At 50.9% G+C, this 17,675-nt stretch overlaps 1 protein-coding gene across 1 annotated transcript; it reads right to left on the reverse strand.

Annotated features, from left to right (window-relative positions):
* Positions 1-15,310: 15,310 nt before the first annotated feature.
* On the reverse strand, positions 15,311-16,243 carry LOC148592757 (olfactory receptor 14C36-like). The gene has a single exon (XM_088533902.1). It carries the CDS (start codon positions 16,241-16,243, stop codon positions 15,311-15,313), a length of 933 nt encoding a protein of 310 aa, XP_088390028.1.
* Positions 16,244-17,675: the final 1,432 nt, after the last annotated feature.

A 17,675-nucleotide genomic window follows, 5' to 3' on the forward strand; every position in this document is an offset into this window, starting at 1 on the left:
AAATGCAGAATTAAACCATGATTTCTTAGGGCGTTTCCCCTTCTTGCATGAGTGCATGCCCAGATCTGCAGGGATGCTGCTGCTGGAGGCAGGTTCTGTGCATCACTGTGCCAGAGAAAAGGCCGCCCCAAGGGAATTGACTGAAGACTCCAAAGCCCATGGAGAGATCAGCAGGTTATGAGGAAGCTCCAAAAGTCCCTTTGCCCACTCTGCCTGTTGACAGCACCAGTAGCACCTTTGCTGGGCCTACCTGGCCAATAAGCACAAGAAAGGAGATACTCGAGGGGAGCCAGGCACCCAAAGGCCATGCAAGTGCCATAGAGACCATGGGTGTATGTGTGCAGATGCTGTAGGTGGGCACATGGAGCACTTGTGACTGTCACACCTGCCTAGCCTGAGGGACACGGCAGGATGGCAGATTTCTTGAAGCAATCTCTAGAAAAGTGAAGGTGCTATTGAAGAAGTCCCTGTTCATATAATCTAGCAGGGTGAGCAGGAATTCAGGGGAGGGGAGCAAGAAGGGTTTGAGAGTTCAGAGACCAGAGCACAGAGCTTGGAGTGATGTGCCTCCTCTTTTTGCAGCATTCTGCATGTAGTTGGGCCAGTTCTGCATGTAGGTGGGACAATTTTCCCTGCAGTCAGTGCTGGAATTCATTGATTAGGGTAGAAGTAGGAAACTCAGCATAGCCTGGGGCACTTGCCCAGCAAGCACTGCAATGGGGCATGGTTTTCCTGCAGGGGCCCTACTGCATCTGCTAGAGATACATGGTTGTGCTGGACACCCCAAGCATCTGACAAGGCCCTGCCTGCATTTTTCTGAGCCATCAGATCAAGTAGCTGCATTGAATTACCAGAGACGCTGCTTAATACAAGCATCTTTCTATGCCTCATCTTCATAGTTAATGGGGCTCCTGTTGTATTTAGCATCTGAGGTCATTTCAGATGGGCGATGCAATTCTCCTGAGGCCCCCACCCTGTAGCTCTAGGATGATGCTGGTCTCCAAGGAGCTGCATCAGACAAAGTAGGTACTGGCACATGCCTTGGACCTCCTCAGTCTTTTGGACTGTCCCGAGGTGTTTGTGCAGGAGCCACTGACTCCCATCCTCCATCTCCAGTGATTGCAATTGCAGCTTAGACAAGGAGCTCTCTTGCAGACCTCTATGTTGTGCTCACTTCAGTTTTGAAAGGGGAATCACTTGACCTGCCTGTGGAGTTTGCAGGATTTTTCTGAATCCCACTTCATGCCAGGGACTTCTAGACCAGCATGAGATGGGCAGAGTGACTCATCCCCTGAACCTGCTGTGAGGGTGACAGAGCCCTGGAACAGGCTGCCCAGAGAGGTTGTGGAGTCTCCTTCTGTGGAGATCTTCAAAACCTGCCTGGATGCCATCCTGTGCCATGTGCTCTAGGTGTCCCTGCTGGAGCAAGGGGGTTGAACTTGATCTCTAGAGATTCCTTCCACCTTAACCATTCTGTGATTCTGTGAAGAGATGAGCATCAGAGGTTCCACAGGAGCACCTTTCCATTTCTCATAGGTAGTCATGCTCTGATGAACGGACTTGCAATGTTGGAAATAGTTCCTCTCCACTCAATGGGAAGAGACAACAGGTGATTACTTCAGTCTATTCCAGTGAACATTCCCCAGGAGAAGGGAGCACAAGGGGCAGAGAAATTGGTGAGTTCAGCTGTTCCTCTGCTCCTGAGCGGGACCAGGCTCCTGGGACGGAGGCAGCTCGTGGCAGCCTGGCAGCACTGCCCAGAGACAGCCGAGTGCAGGAGCAGCTCCTGTGCCAAGAGCAGCAGGGCTGCGGGCACTGCCTGCTGCTGCGGACAGCAGAGGAGAGAAGGCAGCGAGGGATGAACGGTGGTTTGGAGCGGGAGGACAGAGGAGACCTCCACAGCTCTTGACACGGTGAGTTTGTGCTTACAGGACAGTGCTACTGAGCTTCTTGAAGGGGACATAAGAACCCATCACACTCCATGGCTGGCAGCATTTTTCTCTTCTTTATCCTGGCTTTTGCAGTGCGGAGGAAGAGGAGCTGCTTGAGAGCAGGGATTCTCTAACATACCACCTAATGGCAGGGCATCCTGCTGCCTTCCCCAACAGAAACAGCAGTGATGTGAAGCCAGGTTGTGCAGACAGGGTGAGAGGTCTGCACTTCAGAGCAGGGTCCCTGCACCCAAAGGTGCTGTGTGCCCGCAGCAGTGACTGTGTCGCCTGTGAAGGTCAGCGCTCAGCCTGCCCAGGGAGCTCCCCACAGCACTGAGGGGAGAAGTTCTGGGTGGGAGGATTATCCTCTACCAGGACAGGCTCCTTCTCCTGCTGGGAGGGTGCTGCAGGGGTCAGCTCTGCTCACAGGTCTAGCTGTGAGCACATTTCAGGGGGCACTTTTCAAAAGGAAAGGCAAGGCAGGTGATTCCTGAAGAAGAAGTTAGTGAGGTGGTCTTAAAATTTCCTTCCACTTGGTAAGAGGAAAATGGAAACAAATCCGGCAGATTTGGACAACAGATTGAGACTCATTAAGAGATTCAAGGAACAGCCAAAGAGTCTGCCAGGGATGTCTGAATGTCCCCTCACTCATCCCTTTGTCCATAGGCAGCACCAGCTTCTCCTGGGCTATTGCATCAGGGTCTATCTGAGCTGTCCCTTAGCACCTGCAAACATGGGGGTGCCCCTGGACAGTCCCCTGCTCCTGAGAGGTTTCTGCAGGGAGAACTGGGCTCACTTGTGAGTGTCTTCCTTCATTTGACTGAGGTGCAAGTACACGACAGTGAGGGGCAAGGCTCGGTGATGAAGCAGGTCCTGTGACAAAGTCCTTTTTCTGCTGTTGGAATGCACAAGGGTTCATTCTGAGAGTGATTGAAACGCCAAAGATTTCTGTTCTATCTAAGAATGCTCCCACATTGAGTAGGCACCTTTGTGTGTTTCTGTGTGTGCCATCATATATATTATATATATGCACATTTCTATACCAACACACTCCTGCAGTGACCCTTTTGCAGAGAACACTGGATTTCTGCATATTGAAGAGCCCTGCCATAGAAGGGGAGGCCGTCGACTCCTGCAGATTTTGTGCAGCAAAGCTACTCCTTCTCTCTGAAGTTTCTGGAATACAGGTGCAGATGGTGAAATGGCATGAGGACAAGTACTGTCTCTAGACATCTCGATATCTAAGAAGAGGTAAGGTCTTTCCTTGCTTCCATTTGACTGTCCTCCTCCCTGGCTGGAGTCAGATCTGGTGTGACAGATTCAGACACAAATATCTCTGTGGAGGAGGGCAAGGTTGATGGGGACAAATCCTTCACAAAGCTCTTCTCCTTCAGACACAGCTGGTGTGAGCGCTGTATTCAGCTCTCATGCTGGTGAATGGAGAATATTCCCAGTGGGTTTTCTGGGATAAGTCCCTTCCAAGCAATGCAGGACTCCATTCCCAGGCATCTCCAGAAACACTAATCAAAGAGTAGTTTGACACATCCAGTTACACCTGCAGCACAACAGAAACAACTCTTTGGAGCCATGGGAAGCGGGTCCCTGCTGCAGAGAATACAGCCATTTCAATGTGGATCACCTGAAATGGGGCTGAATTAAGGGAGAGAGGAAATATGGGGGATTTTTGAGAAACTGAAATGGTTTGGCTCAGACAAGTCTGCTCTAAATTTTTGCTTTCTTTCCTTCCTTGAACAGGAGTCCCAAAGGAGCTAATGTCCAACATCAGCTCATCCAATGAGTTCCTCCTCCTGCCATTCTCAGACACGCGGGAGCTGCAGCTCTTGCACTTCTCGCTCTTCCTGGCCATCTACCTGGCTGCCCTCCTGGCCAACGGCCTCATCATCACAGCCGTAGCCTGCGACCACCGCCTCCACACCCCCATGTACTTCTTCCTCTTCAACCTCTCCCTCCTTGACCTTGGCTTCATCTCCACAACTGTTCCCAATTCCATGGCCAATTCCCTGTGGAACAACAGGATTATTTCCTACTCAGGATGTGTTATCCAGGTCTTCCTGGCAGCATTCTTGTTTTCAGCAGAGTTTTCTCTCCTCACAGTCATGGCCTATGACCGCTACGTTGCCATCTGCAGACCCCTGCACTATGGGACCCTCCTGGGCAGCAGAGCTTGTGTCAGAATGGCAGCAGCTGCCTGGGCCAGTGGTTTCCTCAATGCTCTCCTGCACACTGGGAACACATTTTCCCTACCCTTCTGCCAAGGCAATGTGGTGGAGCAGTTCTTCTGTGAGATCCCCCAGATCCTCAAGCTCTCCTGCTCAGATTCCTACCTCAGGGAAGTTGGGTGTCCTGTGATTAGTATTTGTTTATTCTTTGCATGTTTCGTTTTCATTGTGGTGTCCTATGTGCAGATCTTCAGAGCTGTGCTGAGGATCCCCTCTGAGCAGGGCCAGCACAAAGCCTTTTCCATGTGCATCCCACACATGGTCGTGGTCTCCCTGTTTCTCAGCAGTGGCACGTTTGCCTACGGGAAGCCCCCCTCCATTTCCTCCCCATCTCTGAATCTGGTGGTGGCTGTTCTGTATGCAGTGGTGCCTCCAACGGTCAACCCCCTCATCTACAGCATGAGGAACAAGGATCTGAAGAACGCCCTAATGAAACCGGCTCAGTTGGTGCTAGAAATAAACTGCCTGTCCTTTCTAACAAGTGGTTCCTAATGCATCTCAGATAGTTCTGTGCTTTGAGCATTCTCTCTGTGTTTATAATGATTTTTTTACATAAGTTTTTGAATGCATCCTCCTTTGCCAGTAGCATGACCCCACTCTGTGTAACTGCCATACCTGCTGTAAATATGTCTGTCCTTGCGTTTCTGTGTCAGTCATGGCTTCGCTCAAATAAAAGTGGATTTCCTCACTGCAGTACTTGAAGGTTGGCCTCTCCTTCCAAAGTCAGATTCTAAAATGTGCTCAGGGACTTTTGCCATCAAAGTATCTGTTTTTTTCTCAGGGCTTTCCAGGACCTCCAGCAATGATCTCATATATGATGTGTTAGGGAAGGAGGGTTGGATTCAGTTCTCACCTGTGCGTGCTCAGAGCTCCTGCAGATGGTGAATGGCCAAGCCGTATCTTCCATGTGACAGGGCTGAAGATGGATATGGAGCCTCCAGGAGAGCACAGGGCATCTCCAAGGGCACCATGTTCCTAGCAGTGAATGGAGCGTCAGAAACTCAAGGGGAGCCACCCAAATGGAAAGGGCAAAAACAATGAATGTCTACGCTAGGGAGAGCTCTGCAGTGCTGCAAGAGGCAGTGGGGACCCAGGAGGCCCAGGGAAGGGAGCCTGGAGAGTCACTGAGGTCACCTTCAGTGTCAGTGTTTGGCTGCCTGGGCAGCTCCTTCCTGCCGGCCTCGGTGCCTGTAGCCAGAGGACCAGCCGGCCCTGCCCAGCCTCCCTCCCAGCTCAGAGGCCAAGGACGGCTCTGCACCAACCCCAACGTGGTACAAGGCTGGGGCCAGCAGGGTTTGTGGGGGGACAGGGCAGTGCGGGCTGTCATGGGGACCATGTCAGAGGGACATTTCCCCAGGGCTGAGCACCCTGTCCTGGGTGCTGTCTGCACAGTGGAGCCAGGGAGCCGCGTGTGGGTGCAGGGATGGGCACACATGGAAGCCCCCATGTTCTGCTTGGGAGAAGGGAACCTGCCAGGAGCTCTCCCAGCCCTGCCCCACCAGCACCAGTGATGACCAGCCCTGCTGCTGCACCCACCCTTTCTGCACCCGTGCTGAACTCAACCACGTCCCCAAGCTGCTCCCTACAGCTGGCTGAAGGGACACCCATGGGGTCTGGCCATTCCTGCTCCTAACAAGCCGCTTGTTCAAGGCAATGCTGGAAGAACATGCTCTTGGTCCTGCACTGCCTGTGACTGTCACAAGTGAACAGTCCCCTCCAGAGACAAGCAGCTGGCAGTGTTGATGGGAGTCCATCCGGGACATGCCCTCTGGGTGGACAAGGAGGCCTCAGGCTCCCTCAGCCTGTTGGGGAGGAGTTGTCCGCTGGGAGGAGTGCAGGGAGGAAGGACATGAGTCCTCCTGTGGTTTGTGAGGTGAAAGCGCTGACACGTGGCGGAGACCAGGGCACTGCTGCCTCCTCGGCCCTCTCCCAGCTCCTGGGAGATCATTGCAGGAGCCAGCCAGTCCCCAAGAACAGCTATTCCCACAACTTTGCAGCCAGTGCTGGCAGGCTGTGTGCACATGGGGTGCCCTTTCAGCCACGCACTTGTTCACATTGCTTAAAGGGGACTGTACCCACCTCCTCACCCTGCCTGGGTGGTTGGTCACTCCCATTGTGGTCTCACTCTTGTCACCTACAAGCTTGAACTCAGGCCCTAGCCCTCATGTTCAAAGAGCTCCACATAGCTGAGCTGCCCCTTCACACTCCATCTGCTCCTCTCTCTTCCCCAGGCTTTATGCACTTGTGCATGTTTTCATTGCAGAGCCTCAGCTGTGGCGCCGAGAACAGGTTGGTGATGGTGAAACTTGTTCTACCAAGGGCCAAGGACACAGCATTTCTGGTGCCTGTACTTCAGAGCACGGGCATGCTGTCATGTAGAGCAGGTGGCAATGTGATGGTGAGAGAGGGGTCCCACTAAGAGAGCAAAGCCTGCAGAGCCCAGGGCCGGGGGGAACAGAGCTGGGTTGCCCAGCCTTGGCAGGAGAGGGTTTTGCTGCCTGAGCTCCCTCTGCAGCACCTTGGGGCCTGGGACAGAGCTGAATTGACCTCCCTGAAGGACAATGCACCAGTGAAGAAGGTCCTGGCTTGGACTGCCATCCAGAGACCCTGTGAACATCACTAACACTGCCCTTGCTCCTGTCATCCAATGGTGGAAAGAGATCTCTTCTCTAGTAGCCTCACCCTTAAAATCTTGTAGCTCTCCTTCTCTGGAAACTCTTCACACCTTTACATGAAGGAAATGGGCTAACGATGACCTCCGTGTGGTAAATCACAGCCTGCCCAGGTCCAGGGGCTTCTTCAGTGGCACCTTGTCCTTCCTGGAGAGAGGTTCACCCAAGTTGCCATTAGTTACCCCTAGGAGCCAAATCCCTCTCCTGCTTCCCCCTGGCCATGGGCATTCCAGATTTTGCTCTCTTTCTGGGAACCTCCTTTCAACATAGCCCTGACAAGTGCTCTCTACACAAGCGAGTCACTGCTGTCAAGTGGGGCCATTGCACACACGGTGTCCTTGGCTCGTGGTAACAGGTTTCTCCATTGCAGACCTCTTCTTTGTGCCGCAGCTGATGCTCTCCAACCCCAGTATCGTACACAAGTCCATGCAGGCTGGGCCACAGAGGAGGGCAGATGGAGAAGCACAAGCTGTCACTGCACTGAACCATGGTTGGAATAACTGAGATGCTTTGAGACCAGTCACATGACTAGAGGGCTGTGATGGCAGAGGACAAGCTCCGCAGGCAGGAAGGGTAGCGGAGAACAGTAGGATGGGGTGGATGTCCTTGATGTGAAGGGACAGCTCAGATAGAAGAAGCTCTTGCATGGGATGGATCAAGGTCTAGGGGAGAGCTTGCATAGACTCCCTCCCTGTGGGAGAAACTGACAATCTGAAGAGTGGTGGAGCTTAGGAAAGCCAGCAGGTCTTTAAGGAGCACAGCCACCCAGCACAAGGATGGTCTATCCCGATGCTCATTAAAACTAGAACACACCTTGGGAGATCAGCTTTGTGACAGAGGATAGTATGGTCTATTTTGTAGTGATGGTGTTCCAATAAGGAGAAAAACCAGGTCCTGCCCTTGGCACAGGCCAACTCTTCCAGGGATGCGGGCTGGGGAATGTCCGGCTGGGCAGCAGTTCTTTAAAGAAGGACCTTTGTGGGCAGAGAGTTCCATGTGAGCCAGCAACGAGCTCTGGAGGCCACCATGTCCTGGACTGCATGAACAGGAGTCCCTCTACTCTGTACTCATTAGAGTACCTCTATATACTGCATGCATTTAGGACCCTCTGTAGAAGAACTCTGCTCATCACATGAAGTGAATTCAGTGTCAGGCCTCCAAGGTGGTTGGGGGCTGGAGCACCACTTACCCTCCTGTGAGGAGAGGGTTTGGGTTTGTTCAGTGCAAAGAACTTAAGACTTCTACTGATGTTTTTTTTCTTTTTTCCTTTATTTTTTTTCTGCATATGGGTCAGTACCTGAACTGGCTGCCCCAGAGTCAGGCCCTTCTACTGGGGTGAGGTTACTTTTTCAGGCCTGGTCAGCACATGAGCTGCATGGAGAAGCTGAGGGCCATCACCTTCTTTAGCCTGCTGAACTGTTACAGCTAATGGGAAGAGAGCAGGAGCCTGTGACTGCCTGCAGGGTGGTTTCAGGGATGATGGAGGTTGTTCTGGTAGTAGGAAAGAAACTGAGAAGGGGAAAGAGCCACAAACTGCTTATTGAGGTACAGACTTGACTTGAAGAAAAGAGAAATGTCACTTAAGAGCAGTGCTGTGGTGCATCATGTCAACTGGAGGGGACCTGAGAGCAAGCCATGCCTTTGTGTTTCAAAGAAGAGTCACCAAGGACGGAGAAATATGGGAAAAGCTGGAGAGATGCTGGGGTGAGAACAAGGTGGGGAAGCAGCCTGGCTGTCTACAAGCTGCAGGGAAACAGGGACAAGCATGGGAAAGTGTAGGACAGCCGAAGGGGGAGACAGCCGAGGGCAGTGCCAAAAACCTCCTCAAGAACTAGGTCTATGTCCTCTTGGCCATGGCTGGTGTCTCTGCCATTGAGGCCTAGAAGAAGAAACTTTTTCTTTCTGGCAATAGGGCCTCCTTGCCTGCTTTCCCCCAGGGACACAAGAGGTCCTGGATCAGTGTCCTGCCCTAGGCCTTGAACACTCCCACCCACACACTGCTCCAACCAAAAGCCTTGAGCGAACCCTGATGGAAACATGTCCCTACTCAGGGACTGGGCACTTCTATTTGGTCATTCTGCTTGTTAACACACATGAAGGATTGACCTGGCATCAGAGGAACTTGCACGTTGCCTTTTCCTATCTGCAATCACAACTTCCAACTCTCTGCTCTAATCAGCCCCTGGGGAGGCTTTTCTTGGTAATGAACCACAGTGGGACCCATTAACCCTCCAAGAAACTTGGGGATGTGCTTCTGACTTGAACTTCTTCAGAAGTTTCTTTAGACTCCTCTCAGCATCAGAGGTTCATGGGCTCAGCACCAACTCCTCCCAAGGGATCAGTAAAATGCAAACCCCCTCAGGAGCCATGATTCTTGCCATAATTTTCTTCAATCTTCAAGTCTGCTGTAGCTAATTGGAATGGAGTGTATTAAAATCAGACAGATCTCACTGAGCACCTGAAAAAGAAAGATAGCTGTTTATTTTCAGCTTTCTTATTTTTTTTCCATTTTCTGAATCAGGCATGCACTTTCTCCACTCCCTAGAGTGCCTCCCAATGAAGTCTGGATATGTGTGAAAAGCAGTGTTTTTGGGAAAAGACCAATATGCAGAACCTCCCTGCCCAGCTCCCCAGCCCTGCCACTTCCCTCATCAGCCACTGGGGACTCGGATCACTCTGCTTAAAATCAAACTGTTTTTCCACTCCAACAGCTGAATGTTACAGCTCATGTGCACCAATTCCCACCTGAACTAGCTGCAAACATGTAAAAGTATTAAGTATGATAAAACAAAATAACCTGGATCCTATGTCAATAGCAAACAAAATCCAAACCTCAACTGTAGGTTGAATCCCAAGTTGCCTCCAAGGAGGTTCACACCCTACAAGGAATAACCTTCCTTGAACCGCTTTTCACAAACTGATAGTAAAGGCTGGATAGACACACGGTGAAGGAGCTGGTTAAGAGGCAACAAGAGTCTCCTGAAAGACTCCCTGAAGCTCAAAGCAGCAAGGGAAGAGTTGAGAGGTGCCTGAATGATAAAGAGCAAGGGGAGGAGGAAGACTAAAACCATGGAAAGTGCAGATGTGCAGATCATCTGAATCAAAGCTGACTTTCAAAATGTCCAAGCTAATCAGACATGTGGAGATATGTGAGGAATTGGTCAAAGTGTGCCTGTGAGCGGGCGGATTCCACCCTATGACAGACCCCATCCGTGCAGATGTCTCTGTCAAATGCAGTTGTCTGCATTTCCCTTTCCAGTCAATACAGGGGAAATAAGAGGTCTTAGCTTTTTTTTAATTATTATTTCAGATATTTTTCCTAATGACAAGCTAAGAGCCTGCAGGAGCCACCTCCAAAAATTTCAGCACCACAAGGGAACTAGCCCAGGGCATCTCCAGCAGCACCAGCCTCTCTACGTGATCAAATTGAATCCATCCCCTAAACCAGATTATAGTCATAAGTAGGAACTTTCTGAAAGAAAAACAAAGATGGCCCTTTCCAAAACTTCAGGCAGTCCTTAACATTATGAAATACATTTTCATTCTTCTAATTTGGCAGCACCATGTTCGTGCACTACTTTCACCATGGCCATGAAGTAAGGCAGGAAGCATAGGCCTAGATAAAGTTCTCAGGGGATCTGTGTTAAGGGCACCTTTGCTCTTTTCTGGCCTATCATCTCTCTCTTAATCAGCACAGTGCATGAAACCCTGCTGAGGAAGTGAAGAACAGTGAGCCTGCTTTGGTGCCTCCAGGAGGAAGACTGTCTTCTGCCACAGACTGTCCTCCATCCCACTTCTACCCAAAGAGCAGCCCACAGCAGCTATCATGGAGCTGAGGCTCACCCTCATCTCAGCCTGTGCTCAAACTTTGTGCTCTTTCATCCCACAGGACTTCGATCCTGTCTTGCCAAACACCAAAACCCCAAACCAAGCCCCAACCCCAGGCAATCCCACAGGTCTGCCCAGGGCACACACTTGCCAGGGCAGGGAGAGAGAAGTGACCTCTCCGGTTGCCCCTTTCAGACATTTCTCAGGCTTCACTTTGATGGTGAAGGTTGACTGAAGCCAAGCAGGGCTGCACTTGCTAGAATCCCAGTCCCATTCGGCCATTAACCCACATTTTCCTTCTTCATTCTTTTACTCCCACTGAAGCAGGAGCAGGGGGATTTGGCTTTCCCCAAATCATCCTTACTTTACTGGACAATATTTCTGACTTCCTCCTTTGCAGCCTCTCCCTTCTTCCCCTTTCCACATGCTGCCTTACTGACTTGAAGGCCACATGCCAGTTCCCTGTTTAGTCAAGCTGGGCTCCAGCGATGTTTTCTAATTTTACCAACTGTTTGTATGGAGCATTCTTCTTCTTGACAGATGCTTACTTAATGGCTGCCTTTCCTGAGGTCCTCCACCCTTCAGAGCTGCTTGTAGCTGCTCTCCTCAGAATGGGGAACCTGGGGCCTTGGCCCCCAACAAGAACATGGTCACCATGGGGACCACCCGCTCACAGTGGCTTATGGGCAGGCTATCACTGCCATCACAAAGCCCTGGTGGTTTCCTTGGGGACCCTATCATCATGCCCTGCTGGACACCATGGCAGACCCCATCATGATGCCTTTGTGGGGTCTATGGAGGTCCCATCATGATTCCTTGGTGGAGACCTTGGAGAAAGACGCCATCACAATGTCTTGGTGAAAAACATGAGGATCCCATCATGTTGTCTTTCTAGAGATCCAGAGTAGAGATCTACACAAGGCCACCTCTGTTGCTCTGCCCACTAATCCTCACCCCCTACAATCCTGACAGGCTCTCTGTCCGTCCCTAAGCAGAGCTCCCTGCATCCCCCTGCTCTCTCCAGGGGTTCCTTTGTCCACATCACTTGCACCTTTCCCTGCCATCCCAGGCCATCAATTCCTCACTCTTGCTGGAGTCTTCTCCCCTGAGTCACTCCCAGTTTAAGGCTCTCATCACCATCTTGGCCACCTGGTTGAGGACCATCAGGCCAGCAGATGGGAAGAGCCTCCATCCAAAGGACATGTGACAACCTGCAGTCTTGGTGCCCTGCTGTGGGCTCAGCTCCAGGTCCTTCTCCAACTCCTACTGAAAAAAAAAATGAAAAAGAAGAGAAAAAAAAAGGGTGAGAGAGCGGGAAAGACCCATGCTATTTGTCCTCTCCAATTTAATCTTGTAATAAACCGGTATGAGGGTACATGAAAGCAATATGAATTAGGGTATCTGAAATGCAGAATTAAACCATGAATCCTTAGGACATGTTTCTCCTTCTTGCATCAGTGCATGCCCAGATGTGCAGGGATGCTGCTGCTGGACGCATGTTCTGTGCATCACTGTGCCAGAGCAAAGGCCACCCCAAGGACACTGACTGAAGACTCCAAAGCCGATGGAGAGACCAGCAGGTCGTGAGGAAGCTCCAGAAGCGCTTTTGCCCACTCTGGCCCATGGACAGCACCAGCAGCCCCTTTGCCGCCCCCCCGAGTCCACAAAGCAGGGTTAAGGAGATAACGAAGGGATACAAGGCACTCAAGGGCCATGGCAGTGCCATAGGGACCACGGGTGTGCGTGTGCAGGAGTTGTAGGTGGGCACAGGGGCCCACAGCTGCCTAGCCTGCAGGACAGGGCAGGATGGCAGATTTCTTGAAGCAATTTCTGGGAAAGCAAAGGTGCTGCTGCAGAAGTCCCTAGGCCTGGGTAGCCAGCGGTCCATCCACACTGAGGTCCTCATTAGCCCAGTCCCTGTTCATATCATCTGGCGGAGTGAGCAGAAATTCAGGGGAGGAGAGCTAGAAGGGTGGGAGAGTTCAGAGACCAGAGCACAGAGCTCAGTGTGATGTGTCTCCTATTTTTGCAGCACGCTGCGTGCAGGCAGGATGGATTTTCCCTACAGTCAGTGTTGGAATTCATTTATTAGCGTAGAGGTAGGAAACACAGCATAACCTGGGGCACTTGCCCAGCAAGCACTGCAGTGGGACATGCTTTTCCTACAGGTGCCCTACTGTACCTGTTCCTGTCCCCACTGCTAACGCTTTCCTGTTTTCTTTCTGTAGAGACAACTCTGTGGACAGTTCTTGTGTGAAATCCTTCAGACCCTCAAGCTCTCCTGCTCACACTCCTACCTCAGCCATGTTAGGCATCTTATTATTACTGCCAGTTTAATGTTTGATTGTTTCATTTTCACAGTGTTATCCTACGAGCAGATCTTTGCTGTTGTGCTGAGAGCAGGGCCAGCCCAAAGCCTTTTCCATGTATCTCCCACACCTGCCCATTGTCTGTTTTTCTCTTAGCACTGGCATGTTTGCCTACCTGAGGTCCCCTATGTCTCCTCCCCTGCTCTGGATCTGGTAGTGGTTGTTCTGTACACAGTGGTGCCTGCAGCACTGAACCCCCCATCATCTACGGCACGAGGAACAAGGCACTCAAGGAGGATGAGGAAAATAATTTCACAGATATTTTTCAGCCTTGGGAAATTGCCATTGCTCTCTAAAAAATGACTCCCTCAGCATCCCATACCAATGCTGAACATTGTTTCTTCACTATTTTCTCTAATATTTATATTACTTTTTAAATATTTTTCCCTTCATTTTTTATTAATGGAAGGAGTATTTTATATCCTGTTGCTACCCAAACTGTTGCATATCTTCCACCTTCACTGAGACTTCTCTGTTGCATCTGGCGTCCACACTCCAGAAACCTCACAGCCTGTTTACATCCTGTTCTTTGCCTTTCCAGGGAATGTTAGGGGGATTCAAGAGCCTTCCAACCTCTTCTGCCAGTAAGAACCAGGGCCTATGATCCACAGACTTTCTCACGTTGCTTGAAGATGTCATCCATGCCATCAGCCTGACTGCATGGTCTGTAGCTCCCAGCATGATGTCACCCTTCATCTGATGCTCACCCACAAGCACATACCCAAACCTGTCCATGCCATGGAAGCACTTTGTCCATCCGAGCTGCCCTCCACACAAAGGACCTGCCCCCTCCTCCTCTTCCCTCACAGCCTCCCCTGAAGAGCTTTTACCCCAGCAGCGCAGGCCTCCAGTCGTGTGAGTGGTGATAATGCATCTCAGTTATTGCAATGGTGTTGAGGGCCTGTGACAGCTTGTGCTTCTGTCTCCATGCCAGGCTACAGGCATTTGCATATATTTGGGCTGCAAAATGTTAGGATGTGGCACAGAAGACAGATTGGTCCTGGTGAAACCTGTTACCAAGAGCCAAAGACACTGTGTGCAATGGCCCCACTCAAGAGCAGAGCCATGCTGGCATGGAGAGCATGGGTCAATGCAATGGTGAGAGGAGGTTCCCACTAAGAGAGTCAAGGCTGCAGTGCCCAAGACCAGGGAGAAACAGAGCTGGGCTGTGAGGGAACGACAGGAGAGGGTTTTGTTGCTGGAGCTGATTTGTAGCACCTTGGGGCCTGGGACAGAGGTGAGCCCATGTCCAGGCAGGAGAAGGTGCAGAGACCATTGCCTGTCTGCAGTGGTCACTGAGAGATGAACCCTAGATTGAGGCTAAGAGATCACCCTGGAATACTGAGGTCATCCCCTGGATCTCATGGAGTTCACAAGCAGAAGAGCAGCCCCATTTGTGGTTGCACACCCTTGGGCATATTCTTGATTCCAGTTTCTAAAGAGAGGCTAGACTCAGGACCATCATAGGGCAGATCCCCTTTTATTATGGAAATGTTATTCTGGAATCCAGCTGTTGCTTAAGGGAACCCAAGGACTGGTCCTGCCTGTTCTTCCAGGGCACGTGGAAACACTAGCCTCTCTCTACCAGGTTATGAGAGTTCCTGGGCCGTATCTGCAGAATAAAGCATGGAGTACAGCACAGAAATGAGGAGGATAACTGTAAATAGAGAAAGTCCTGCTCCCCACTGGAATGTGTCTTCAGGAAAGATGAACTGCCATGGGAAGGCTGCCTCTAGACTTTCCTTCAATTCACTCATGTTTAGTTTTGTGTGTTGGAGCTTTGCATGGAACCATGGAAACCTCTGGTGACGCTTGGTTGCCATTTCTGTCATATTAGAGAGATTTGAGATCACACTCTAACCATAGCCACGAGAGCTGAGATCTCCTAAACAACACTGGACCCCTGGTCTCAGCCCACCTGCCCTTGTCCCGCCGTGACTCTGTACCCCAGAGGTCCCTTGGTGTCAGTGCTGGAAAAGACGCTGCAGAGGGAAACTCTCCTCCCTGCACTGGGCACATCCAAGGGAGCTCAAAGAAGCGGCTCAGAGAATCCCCCCTCTCTGCTAGTGAAGGGGGAAGCCTGGCTTCCTGCTTTATCATGGTCTGTGTTTAAGTGCTAAATGAGAGATTCCTGTGCAGATGTGACAAAAACTAGGTATCTTTATTATTTATTTTTTTAGGATGGATGTAAAAGAGAGAAGTAAAAAAGAAAGAAATGGATAAAATACAGTCTTGATGGCAGATATCCTGGTGAGTGAATGAAACAGTTGTTACCACTGACCTTGGACCCGCTGGATCAGTTTCTTCAGTGCCTCCTTGAGCTCCTTGTTCCTCATGCTGTAGATGAGGGGATTCAGGGCTGGAGGCACCACTGAGTACAGAATGGACACAACCATATCTAGAAGCGGGGAGGAGATGGAGGGGGGCTTCAGGTAGGCAAACAATATAGTAATGACAAACAAGGACACCACAGCCAGGTGCGGGAGGCACATGGAAAAGGCTTTGTGCTGGCCCTGCTCAGAGGGGATCCTCAGCACAGCTCTGAAGATCTGCACGTAGGACACCACAATGAAAATGAAACACCCAAAAATTAAACAAAGACTAACCACAAGAAGCCCAGCTTCCCTGAGGTAGGAGTCTGAGCAGGAGAGCTTGAGGATCTGGGGGATCTCACAGAAGAACTGCTCCACCACATTGCTTTGGCAGAGTGGCAGGGAAAATGTGTTCCCAGTGTGCAGGAGACCATAGTGAAAGCCACTGGCCCAGGCAGCTGCTGCCATTTTGACACAAGCTCTGCTGCCCAGGAGGGTCCCGTATTGCAGGGGTCTGCAGATGGCCACATAGCGGTCATAGGCCATGATTGTAAGGAGAGAAAACTCTGCTGAAAACAAGAAGTAGTAGAAAAATATCTGGGCAGCACATTCTAAGTAGGAAATAGCCCTGGTGTTCCACAGGGAATTGGCCATGGATTTGGGAACAGTGGTAGAGATGGAGCCCAGGTCGAGGAGGGAGAGGTTGAGGAGGAAGAAGTACATGGGGGTGTGGAGGCGGTGGTCGCAGGCTACGGCTGTAATGATGAGGCCGTTGGCCAGGAGGGCAGCCAGGTAGATGGCCAGGAAGAGCGAGAAGTGCAAGAGCTGCAGCTCTCGTGTGTCTGAGAATGGCAGGAGGAGGAACTCGCTGAGGGAGCTGCTGTTGGACATTTCACTCTCTCCAAGCTTTGTGGATTGTTCAGAAAAGAAAATATATTGAGCAGTTATCCCAGATTTTTAAAGTTAAATATCTCCCAACTTGTTCCAGTTCTAATACACTGTCCATATTACCTCTCTTCATGGAGATCTTTGTGCAACTCCCTTTCTTGAGTCTCAGTGTGGGATGGCTCAATGTGCTATGAGGAGCAGGGGCATCTCCCCATGGGCTCCAGAGATGTCTGTCCAGCTCTACTGTAATGGGGAGGAGACAAGAGGGGTGGTGAGCTCTGAGATTTACAATTTTTCAGGTGAAATCCCCCTGGTTTGTAAAAGGGCTTTTCAGTATCTACAGTACCACTTCTAAAGAACGTGTATTGAGAGCACAATTTGGGGATTTTTGACATTTATTTTGACATGTATATTCTTTGGGATGCCCCTCTCACCTCTGCAGAGTGTTCCTCGGAAGCAGAAATTTTCAGCGTCTCTACTGGTAATCGTGAGAAAATGGATTTATAATCACGTTATGCAGAGTGAGGAGAGTTCCTCTGCCTATTAGCCTTGATTGCAGCTGTTGTGTGCCCAAACCTCATTGAGGTGCATGATGATCACCCCAATCCGTTGCCCTAGAAAGAACCCAGCCCCTCCTAAGAGCAGACAAGTCCAGTTTCAAAACTTCGAATCTCCAACTTCTCTCCCTTTCTCAGGGCACCTGAGGGAGGTCTCCAAGCTCCACTTCTAGCCAAGAATATGCAGGGCTCTTTTCAGCTGCCCATATGCACTTTCCAAACCTTTTTTGCATGCTCTCATTCTCTGTAACAGATTCTTCAGAGGTCTCCTGGACATCATAGAGATGGCAGGAGGCAGCAATGTCCCTCCTGAGGGCACCTCCAAGTCTGTTAAGACATTACAGGCAAAAGGGTCAAATGAAGTTGCATTGAAGATGGACTCTGCTTAAGGGAGAGTTAGCTCAGTTCCTAAACCCATGGGCTGCATTTCCTGGAGTTGCACAGGTTAGAGGGGACTGGAGACGCCTCACTCCCATGCATATTCCTCTCTTCCACAGCTTGCAGGGTAGGTGTCTGAACTGCATCTGAAAACTCTGCAACCCCAGGGAGCCCAAGAGAAGAACAGGAGGGGAAACAAGGAGCAATCCTGCGATCCTTCTGCCAAGGGGAGAAAGGGAAGACAGGCAGAGGGGCACTCAGGAACACCCTTACCTCACCTATGTGGGCATGCTACCTCACAGATGGTGACATTGCAGGACATGCATCTGAAGCCCCTATATTGGGCAGCAGGAAATGTGCCCATAGCAGGAGGGATGCCCCTGTCATTTGCCAGGGATCTGGCTGTAGTGGAGTGGGCTGATACCCTGGACCCCAAGGCTGTCAGGGCAGAGAGGCTGCTGGGTGGCAGAGGAGACGTGGCAGGGCTTGCTCAGAGGAAG

Source organism: Tinamus guttatus, unplaced genomic scaffold (assembly GCF_059628265.1).
Source record: "Tinamus guttatus ecotype Peru unplaced genomic scaffold, ASM5962826v1 Tinamus_guttatus_pri_ptg000526l, whole genome shotgun sequence".
In the NCBI taxonomy this organism is placed as follows: Eukaryota; Metazoa; Chordata; class Aves; order Tinamiformes; family Tinamidae; genus Tinamus; species Tinamus guttatus.

What these genes read in the sequence shown, in the direction of transcription:
- LOC148592757 (XM_088533902.1), bottom strand. Translation starts at nt 16,243, where the DNA reads ATGTCCAACAGCAGCTCCCTCAGCGAGTTCCTCCTCCTGCCATTCTCA.